This window comes from Pithys albifrons, chromosome 20 (genome assembly GCF_047495875.1).
Source record: "Pithys albifrons albifrons isolate INPA30051 chromosome 20, PitAlb_v1, whole genome shotgun sequence".
NCBI lineage: Eukaryota > Metazoa > Chordata > Aves > Passeriformes > Thamnophilidae > Pithys > Pithys albifrons.
This window is the reverse complement of record NC_092477.1, coordinates 7,806,992-7,818,070: the sequence shown is the minus strand read 5'-3', so window position 1 is coordinate 7,818,070 and position 11,079 is coordinate 7,806,992. Positions and strand designations below refer to the sequence as shown.

At 47.5% G+C, this 11,079-nt stretch overlaps 1 protein-coding gene across 1 annotated transcript; it reads right to left on the bottom strand.

Annotated features, from left to right (window-relative positions):
- Positions 1–830: 830 nt before the first annotated feature.
- Positions 831–10,643, bottom strand: SET (SET nuclear proto-oncogene). The gene is given in 10 exon segments (XM_071574333.1): positions 831–4,089; positions 4,934–5,080; positions 5,181–5,351; positions 6,858–6,971; positions 7,140–7,243; positions 7,883–8,025; positions 9,014–9,071; positions 10,130–10,243; positions 10,246–10,456; positions 10,458–10,643. Coding segments are annotated over 10 exon segments (1,263 nt in total). The 5' UTR covers positions 10,635–10,643; the 3' UTR covers positions 831–4,065.
- Positions 10,644–11,079: the final 436 nt, after the last annotated feature.

Sequence of the window (11,079 nt, the reverse complement as noted above, 5' to 3'; positions counted from 1 at the left end):
CCGTTCACTCCGGGTTTACAGAGGGGCTTCCTCCTCTTTACTCGTGGTTTGAGACCCTCCAGGGGAGGCAGAGGGACAGCAGGGGTGGTCAGCTCTGCGGAGTTGGAGCTCCGAAGACCATCCGGCTGACGGAACTCCCAGCCTGGAGCGCCAGGGCTGGCTCTCGGCTCCCGAGGGATCCCGGACAGCATTCCCTGCCCACCCCGGGCACGGCTACCCCGAATATCCTGCGCGTAGAGGGGGCTGGGGGTGGGAGCAGCAGTTCCTGCCCATCCTGTGCCCCGGGAAGGTGTCACGGCCGGGAGCTGTGCCTGTCCAGCGCTTCCCGGATCCCGCAGGGCACCAGCCCTGGTGCCGGGAATGCTCCCGGGGCGGGACCTGCCTGGGAGCCGGGAAGGGGCAGCGAGGAACCGGCCCGGGGGCCGGTGGGTTGTGGTTTCCATCCCGGGATGGAGCTGTGCGGCCTCTCTGGGGCTCCCGCAGGGGGGCTGGGGGCTAAAGGGGGGCCCAACACTGAACCAGCAGCCCCTTCCTCCACTGAACCCGCAAGAGGGCAGTGCACGGGAGGACAGGCACTGGGAGAGGTGATGATCAAGGAAAAGAATCTCAGAAATTTCCATTTCTAATCCAGGAGAGGGAGAACAAGAGCTTAAGAATAAATCCGTTCCCCGGAGGAAACAAGTGTCTGGTAGCAGAGGCACTTTTGAGCTCCCCTCGCATCTCCGTGTAGGAGAACCACCTCCTGTCCACCTCACCCAGGAGAGACGATGCTGAGATGAGACTAATAACTGATTCTTTTGAAAAAGACTCTTAAAAATGGTAACATCGAGTAACAGTTAAATGTACTTTAATTCCTTCAAACAGAAGGATAGCTTGAAGGTACAGCAGAGAAATTATTTCACTGATTTCAGTCTCTTAAAAAAAAAAGCATGGCTTCAAAATTCAGGAACAGTATCCAATAAACAAAGAACTATCCTTATGCACCTGGTTTAGTGTGGTACAAAGAGCTTACAGATTCAAATGAATGTCATAAATGACTTAGAAATCGATTCAGATAATGCTTGTTTACAGGGACAGAAACTCTGTTGACAAGTATGAATAAGTATACAGATAATCTGTTTTAAAAACACAAACCTTTCTAACTATATTTACACACGCAGATGTATTTGTTTCCTTTGGCACTACAAATTACAGACAAAAGATTCCATTTCATAGCAATTAAAACTTCAAACTTAAAAATAACCTTTGAGCCAGTTAAGTCATAGAGCCCCAGCACAGTAACTTCACCTTTATTAAATTGCTGCCAACTCTTACATTCTAACCCTGGAAATTCAGACCACAAAGCCTGAAATCAGCAACTACCTGTGACAAATTTCACTTGGCAGGATGAACTGGATGTGAGGAGCTCAAGCAGTGGGGAATTCATGATAGACATTTAATAAGAATTAATCTCCTACTATTATCATCCAAGGTCTGCTTTTAAAAGCTCTTTATATGCATATGAAATCAAGCAAGTTAAAAAAATGAACACCCATTACATGTATGCAGCCAAATTAGACATGAACACTCAGAGCAGGTGATGGCCAGCTGTAGTATTTCTGCAGCACTGCAGAGAAACCTGTTAATCCCTACTCATTTCCATTGCTAAAAGAAAAATAATTAAGATAATTCTTAACTAATACGGTTTATTCTTTTACCATGTTAGTTTACTCTTTAGCCATTGCCAGGAGTAAACCCTTAGAGTTTCACAGGAAATTCAGTATTATCAATACAGTAGCAAGAGTATTTTGGCACCCTGTAAAATCCTAAAGAATGTGCAAGAAAAATCTCGTAAGTAGCATTTCATTATCTAGACTTCTCATTCCTTATTCCTGGTGTTTGACTTTACAGAGCCTCAACCTTTCATTACTTCCAAAACAGTTTTAAAAGGTTTTCTGCTCATAACCAACAGATGTGGAACAACAGCACAATTCAAGACTAGCAAAAGATTAATTTCCTTGAGGAACTACAGTCAGGACTACATAAAAATTAAGTAATGAGGCATCATGGCAATAACAGCATATTGACCCTTTACCACAACAGGAAACTATTTTGAATCTTACAACAAAAACAAATTAAAATACTAAAATTTATAGGACTTCATAGGTTTTGTTCCTTCCCTCTCTAGATGGTAAGAAACCATTACTGGTCGACACTACTTTTCTCAGGGCAGCAGCTTTTGTTGAGATGGAATAAAGTAGATTGTTGTCTTATTTTTGCATCCATCACAAGACTGGACGTTGCATTGTCTCTGACAGCTGGACCCAATCCAAGCTGGACCACACACTCACAGAATGTTTTCCCTCACACATTATCTGTGCATGTCTCAACCAGAGATCGATCGTGTCCTGCCAAGTGTATTTTTAAGCATCAAAAACAAGCTGAATTTGGCTACAGCAAATTCTGCGAGGAAAAGGAACTGGAGCATTTAACAGCAAGTCTTCTCAGAAGACAAGTCTTTTCTACACATCCAAAGAGCTGTTTGAATCTCAGATTAGCTGATACAACTTTTTTTTTAATATTTCAAAAGCACAGCATGTTAAAACAACTCCCATCACACTTTAACAACCCAATTGTTACAGGCTTCTCAAATGCTCTCTCCTCAAATGAGAGTACAGGGTATCTAAAGCAATACACACACTGCTACCAAGGAAGGAAAACAGGGAAGCAGCAACTTTTTATACATGAGCTTCAGCAACAATCCTGCTCTTTAAAACAGCCCCCCAAATTAGTTTGCACTTAAGTTTTACTTTCAACTGAAAAGATTTACAAAACCACCCAAATCATGTTATAAGACCCCTTGATCTTTTTATTCTGAGCTTGCACAGTGTTTTATGCAAACTGATGCACTGGAGATGCAGCACTGAGAGCTGCTGCCTAAAAACTTTGAGAATAAAGTGATTTTTGAATATAAACCTGTGCCTTCACACATGGCCCTGCAGGAGTTGGGAGTGTGCAGTAGGAACTCCCAAAGGAAAGACTTTCCAGGTACTGAAATAGTGGAAACTAAATTAACTGATTATCAACCACAAGGCTCCAACTGCACTACAGAAATACTGACCAAATGGCCCAACAGTCCCTAGAAACTGCAACCAGGTTCTAAACAGGGTGTTAAAAACTGTTTCTTTCAGTGAAGACCAACCAGCCCCTTTGTGTACACATTTAGTTTTATTGTAACAAAGCAACTTGTACACTTTAACGTTTAAAACTGAGCATCTTTCTTTCCTTTCCAGTGAAACAAAAAAAAAAAGAATTTAAAAATAAACAAGAACAAAATTACAATAGAGAATGTCAATTCCAAATAAGATCCTACAGGTTCTGCTGATTCTCCATCAAGTGGCAGGGCTCAAAGTCATCATTAGGAGAAGATTTTATTTTAAAAGTGTCATCTTAAACTGCAAGGATGTTTGTTAAACATCACAATTAAACATGCCAAAGGAGAAGAAGCCATGTTGTCAAAATGCCCACTTAACCCACCCAAACATCTGAAACCCACCCCGCTGACCTTCTATAACCCCGGTTTTATTTTTTTTTTTAGTTTTTTTCTTTTTTTTAAACAAGAGAAAGTAGACAGATACATGTTGGTAAATGCTAACTGTCCATATTCACATAGAGACACAGTGTAATCTCTGAGCCCAATATACAGAGAAAGAAGGAAAAAAGCTAGATTCTATGCACTACTACACAGGGGCCTAGCACTCTTCAGCTTCCAGCAGAGTGAAGGGAGCAGAAGGTTTTCTTTTTTCCCACAGAACATGGTGTGTTGATTCCATAAACAGTTTTTCTTTTGAGACAGAAAGGGATAAAAATCAACTTGAAACAGAAACTGGTAGATTCTTTTCCACTGTGTTCTGCTCAAGCTATTTCCCCCAAAATAAATTGTGAACCATGGTGTAGAGGAGAGAAAAAGAGACCTCAAGAGAACAAGGCGACTGAGCACAAGAAAAAAAAGACAGCAACTTGCTCCCAGGGACTGGAGAAAAATTAAAAAGGTAAAAAGGGGGTTTGGAATCCATCAGTGTTCAATTAGTCATCTTCTCCTTCATCCTCCTGTTGAAAGATAAGCAACAATTAAAACAATCTAATCACTAAACTTCAGATAGCAAATGCAGTGACCAGAGTTGTACCACCCTGCAGAGTCACTCAGGGTGTGCTGCAGGATCATCTCGTTCCCCTCTTCAGTAAGGAGCAGGAACACCTGCCCTGAGTGCCCAGCTCTGGTGACACAGAAACCCCTCAATCCCTGGATGTCCCAAGGAAAAGACACCAGGTTTGAAAGCCACGACTCAGAATCACTGACACGAGTTTAACATTTGGCATGTGAAGGGGTCATTTCCCCCACCCCCATTTTAAACTCTGAAATGCTTCAACTTTCACGTGCCAGACTCAGAGGTTACAAAACAGAGCTCGCAGATCTCCTCTCAGCACAAGCAGTTTGTGCTGCTCAAAGTTAAACACACCACGCCCAGTTACAAGAAACAAAGACATTCTAAACCTTTGGTTCCCAGCACCCTGGAATCCCATTTGCTACTGAAAGAAACTTTAAATTCCTTAACCCAACAGCGTCTTAGCTAAGAGGGCCATAAGCAGAAATAAACCAACAGGTGGGAGGATGATTAGATGCTTCAACAAAAGCTATTTACATGTAAAGCAGGGCTAAAATAATCACTAATTAAGAAGTTTGTTACAACCAAGTTCTTCAGGGGCACCTCCCACTGTCTCTCATATACACAAAGATATTTATTACTACACTGAAAATACTCCACAAGTTGAGGTAGTTTCAGTTCTGTTTCTTCCCTCCAAAAAAGAACTTTCACCTGTCACAATGGCTCGGTGTTCCTACAAGATCCCTCATACAGCAGAGATGGATGGCATGAAGGGCAAGATTACTCACCTCTCCTTCCTCTCCCTCATCATCATCTTCATCTTCCTCCCCCTCATCTTCATCTCCTTCTTCATCAATATCCTCTAATCCTTCCTCCTCTTCATCATCATCATCATCCTCCTCTCCCTCCCCTTCTTCATCGTCCATATCAGGAACCTTAAGGGCACATTTGCAACATCAACTCCAGTGCTCAAATGCCCTCTCACTCCCCCAGGGCTGTCGTGGGATGGGGTGCCCTGCTCGGGGCTGGACCTACCAAGTAGTACTGTAATGGATTTGGCCAGATGTCATCCTTGATGACTTCTCCTAATTCATCAGCCCCTGCATCAGAGTGGTCAGTGAACCAGGTGAAGAAGCTTTCTGGCTCTTCATGCTGCCTCTTCCTACTGGCTTTGTTCTGTGTCTGGCTTGAACGTTTTGTCAGGTCCTGAAAAGCAAGTTAAGAAGTTTCCTGAAGTTGTCTTTCCATGGACCTTTTATTTTTTTATTTTTAGAAACCCACTTGTCTAAACACCCACGACAAGTCATCCTCTCCTCCCTCTATGAGGGTCTTTAAGAAATAACTGGAACCCAAACAACTCAAGGAAGATACTACATTTCTCATGAATGTCAAACAATAAACCTGGCCTGTTTCTTTCAACGACCCCCACGGGAACACTGAAAATTCACAAGATCTCACATTTGTTGATTTGTTCCTTGATTTATGTTTCCCTACCCCAAAGAAGCACAAGAATGACAAGCATTTAACGACACATTGAATTTAAAAGGTCCCACAATGGCTAAAGGCCACTCAGAGTACCTGTAATTGCAGCGACTATTAAACACCCAATTTAAGAAACACTCTTCACACCTCTAAGCTGTGTCTTTAACTTGAGATAAAGACCTGCCTGGGCCTTCTTAGCCCAAGATTTCCTGCTCTGAAGTCTGCAGGCCATTCATTCTCTGTAGTAAGTGGAAGAAACCACCCCCCCCACAAACCACTATAACACACGGTCACAAGAACATACATAAGTTCTGTTCAGTGCAGTAAGTTTGCTACAATCTTTTTGCTAAGTCTGAAAAGAAAATTACTATCCACGATTTAAATAATTTCTTTGATCATACAGTAACTACAAACTTCTAGTATTTGTTTTCTTGATAGAATCACATTTTTATAAGTTTAGATAGTTTAATGAAGAACAATACCAGAATTCACATTAATTTTGTGCTATGTTGTAAAGATCACTTGATTAGTTTGTACAGGACTGTGACTTCTGGTAAAAAAGGAGAAGTTCTGGTTCTCAATGAAAAAAGATTAAGTTTTCTCCTTGATCTGAAGGTGACAAAGCAACAGCAACTGAACTGCAACCCTTCTACTTTTAATTACTCAGTCCAGAATCTTCAGGATAACATAAAAGCACTTCCAACTTTTACAGAAACCAACTGCAGCAAATTAATGTTGCTGAAATACTGCCTGGATGGCAGGTATGGCCAATGGCCACATTATTGTGTGGCTGCAGCTTCTACAAAGGTGTAGTGTCTGGAAAGGAAGTTATGGAAATAAAGAGAAAAAAATAAAATAAAACCACACCCCAAAACCTGCCCTCAGAATTCCTTACTTAACAGTTACTTTAAGAAAAAACAGAACAGAGTCTGAATCCTGGCTATGGAATGGACAAGCTCATGGTTTTGGTAATATCTCCACCTGGTCATACTTGTGCTTTCACTGTTCTCATGGTGGTTCTCAACTGAACAAGAGAATGCACCACAGATCTTGTGCATCCAAACCCTGCAGGACAGCCATGAACTGTCTGCAGGGAAGTGGCACGGGCAGTGAGAGGGGAAGGAAAGGGAAGACAAGGCAGCTTCAGTACAGAAGAAAAAAGCCCAAGGAAGGTAACTCAAGTGATGGTATCACACAGCAGCCATCGCCTCTCCCTGATGCTCTACATACCTTCCCAGATTTCCATTTGATCTCAGTTGATTTTGAAGATGGGTCTCCACTTTCATTGAGGTGAAACTCTTTGGAGAGAACTTTATTTTCAAAGTAGGGATTCTCGTCAAAATACTGCAGAGTGGAGAGCAAGAGTCAGAACCCCCAGGATGGAACAGGCCAGCTCAAAGCTGGCACTAACTGGTAACTGCAGAGATTAAGTAACAAACTACAACCCAATATGCAATTACATTAAAACAACCCAGCAAAATCACAAGTGAAGGAATTATTTAAAGTACTTACAAAATCTATTCTGTAACCTGATTTGATGTCTTCGAATTCTGTCACTTCAACTCTGGTCAAGTAATGCAGTGCTTCCTCATCTTCCTCTCCCAGCAGTGCAGATACTGAGACAGAACGAGGAATCCCACGTTAACAAAGCCATGGAATGTGCATCACTCAGGAGACTCACAGTGACATCAATCTTAAAAGCAACACATCTGTCCAAGCCAACTTCTTGCACCCTCTTTAATTCAAGTTACCAGCCAAGAGACTGTTTGCATTTGCTGAAGTCAGAACTCTACTTTTGCTGGTTGCAGTTCAGTTTTGAGGAGCAGCAAACTCATTGTACAGACACCCACCCCTCTCTGACACACATTTTCATGCCTGCTCTTTGCCCAATCTAAGCAACCTACAAACTTGTTTTGCAGAAAGTTTATTGTCAGGAGACCCAAGGAGTTCACTTACAACTGAAAACACACAAACCAGCAATCTATTTTCCCCTTTTTACTTTAAGGGCCCAGGGAACTGAATAAAATGGGAAAGTTGCAATTTAAAATGCAACCTTAGGATTAAAGTATTTTAGTAAACAAGATGTTTCCTCATCAACAAGCACTAGGAATAAAAAGCTCATAAAATCCAACCTAGGACAGCAAGGAAGTGTTTGTATGGCCAGTGACAACTCTACAAGACCGTAAGACACTCATGTAACAAGCAAGAAAACATTTAATTTAGAGGAAAAGAAAGGAGGGCTATTAAGCAGATACCTTGTGGGTGGTTGACAAATGTTGTTACCCAGAAATTCGGGATTTTGGCGATCAATTCTGACCTCTTCTGGAAGAATGGTTGGCGGAGTTTGTTGTATTTCTGTTCTACTTTCAAAATTTCCTCACTGGCTTGTTCATTCAGTCTGTAACAGAAGGAGCCACAGGGAGAGAACTGGGAGTTAAGGACACATCACCACCAGTTAACCAAGAGCTCAATGGGTTTGGTAAGACCAGCCTGCCGTATTTAACAAATGGGGCATCCCCAAAAACCCCGAGCCCCAAAGCTGTAACAACAACTATTACACACCCTGCCAGAAACAAACTCACTGGTCTCAATGGAACCTTCCCAACACACTGAGTGTTTTGCAGGGACAGACCTTTATTTATGCAAAGCAAAGCAGTGTTTTACCCCTTTCACATTTTGTTTGCAAAAGACCTGCAGATGGGTAACACACACCACCATCACCTGCTCTCTGCAACTCTTGGGCAGGCAAGGAAGGTACAGCAAAGCAACTTTACACCCATGCAAGTAAAACGTGAAGATTTAACATTTTGTTGCTGTAAAAAGGCAAAGCCCTGACACTGCCACAGTCTCAGTCAGAGCCCCACCAGTCACCTGCAGTTCTGTAGGACAACAGGCAGGGAGGGAAGACCCAAGCAAAGAACAGCACAGAGCCCACAGCCCAGAGAGCTCTGGCATCCAAACTAACCTTTCAGAGGCATTTTCTACATGTTATTCTACAGGCACATGAATAATGTAACAGAAAGATATAAGAAAGCTGACTTCTCAACCAAGTTCTTGGTTCTGCTTGCTAACAGGGAAATATTTTGCCACATAACACAGACATTAACTTCAAACCCCAATACACAATGCATTTCTACTACCAAAACTATCACAATGAATTTACCATTTTAAATTCAAGTTCCACCTTTTTAATTATACACAATTAAGAAAGAAACCAGGACACCTCTTTGTTTTTTGATGCCTCTAATCAAGCCAGAACACATGTTTATTTTGGCAGAGTTTAAAGTCAGAGAATACTACTGAGTGCTTAGTTCACTAGGTAGTTTTACTTTGACAGTTACACTTCAATTTCTGCTCAAACATTTTAAAAGTTTGATAATGTTTACCTGTCTATTTCATTCTGTACTTCATCAATGTGTTCAATTGCTTCCTGTTGCTCTTTTTCTGAAAAACAAACGAAAATGTGTCAATATCCCTTCGTTCTCAAGCCTGACCTGGGCTTTCCCTTCGAGACCTTTTCTCGTGATCTAGCACAGAAGTATCGAGGTGTTTCTATTTAATGTCACACGCCTCAAAAGACCTCAAAGCTTCAACCTTCCAAGATGCACTGGAGCTGAAGCGCAACAAAGTTTAACAAAACGGGTCTCAACGCGAGTTTACCCCCACAAACCACAGTTCGTAGTTTTACAAGCCAACTTAAATTCAAAGCCAACCGCGACAGACGAACAATTCGATTACAACGTTGTAAGCCACGTTTTACTACGACCAACACATTCGAAGGAGCGTTAAATAATGCAGAGAGAGGGCTGAGATATCAATAGAACAGCGTATATGGGCACACGCCGCCTTCCGAAAGGCAAAAAAGAACGTTCGAAGGACGCTTAGAAACAAAAAAAGGCTTGCAAGGCGCCGCTCGCACGTATTTGCTACCGGGCTCTGCCGGGGCCGGGTCGCTGTTTCCGCGCCGCGCGGGCGATGAATGAGCGGCCGCGGGAAGCGCCCGGGGCGCTCGGCCCGGCCCCGGCGGGACGCACGTGGGGCGGCAGCGCGGGCGGCCGGGAGCGCGCCCGGCCCCTCTCGGCCGCACGTGGGGCGGTGCGGGCGGCCCCGGCCCCGCGTGTCCCCGCGCCCCGGCCCCGCCGCACCACGCGGCCGCGCATCATGGCGGCGGAGCGGCGGCGGCAGCACAATGAGGCTCCGCGGCTGCGGCTCCGCGAGGGGCGGCGCGGGGGGGTCCCGCTGCTCGGCCGAGCCGCAGCGCCCCCCGCCCGGCCCCGCGGGGAGCGAGGGCGGGCGGCCGGGCCGGCGGCGCAGACAAAAGGGCGCTATAACATGGCCTCCTCCCGCCGCCGCCGGGCCTGCACATCCGCCCGGCCCGGCCCGCGCTCCGCCCGCCCCCGGCGCGGCCGCGGCCCGTGCGGCGGGGGGAAAATGGCGGTCGGCGCGAGGCGGAGGCCGCGCCGGCTGCCGCCATTCCCGGCCCGCCCCCGGCGCGGCCTCACCTGAGGTCTCGTCGGCCCCATCGTGGTTGGAGTTCAGCTCCTTCTTACTGACTTTGGCTGCCGGCGCCGACATGTTGGAGGCTGCGGAGCTCGGAGGGCGGGAGGGAGGGGGGGCTGCAATGGGGTGCGCGGGGGGGGGGGCGGGCGCTGACTCCTCCTGCTGCTGCCGCTGCTGCTGCTCCCGCCGCCGCCGCCGCCGCTGCTGCTGCTGCTGCTGCTGCTGCCGCCGCCGCTCGGGTCCCTCCGCCGCCGGGGCGCTCCCGCCTGCTCCGCGCGGTGCTGCCGGATACCGGGGCAGCAGCGGCGCCTCTCGCTGCCCTCACAGCGCTCGCCCGGAGCCGCCACCGCCGCCTCCTCCTCTGCTGCTGGCGAGGGGCGGGCACGCGGCGCGCATGCGCGGCCACCCCCCCCGCACACCAGCGCCGGGCCACGGCGGCCGCACCGCGCCTGCGCGCCGAGCCCCCCGCCCCGGGGCGCGCTGTGCCGCGGGCGTTGCGCTGCGCATGCGCGCCGCCTGCCCTCCACCCCGCGCCGGGGAGGCGGGGCCGCCCCACTCGCGCGCGCGCGCAGCCCCCGGGAGGCCACGCCCCCTCCGCCGTCCCTCCCGCCACGCCGGGCGCTGATTGGCGGGGAGCGGCGGGCGGGGGCGTGGCCGCGGTGCGGGGACACACAGGACGGCGCGCGCGGCGCGGGGGGGCGTGGCCGTGGGTGGGTGGGAGCGGGGCCGCGCATGCGCGCGCTGCACGTGCCCGCCGGCCCTGACGGTGTCCCCGCGCGCGAGGCCCCGGAGTGTGACACAACCCGCCCCCTCACGGCCCCTCACGGCCTCCCCCCATCCACACACACACCCCGTGTGAAGACACCAACCCGAGCCCCGACCCGCCCACCGACTGGGCCAGACCCCTCCGCGGGGCCACCCGTGGCGTTTGGGACCGCTGCTCTCTCCAGAC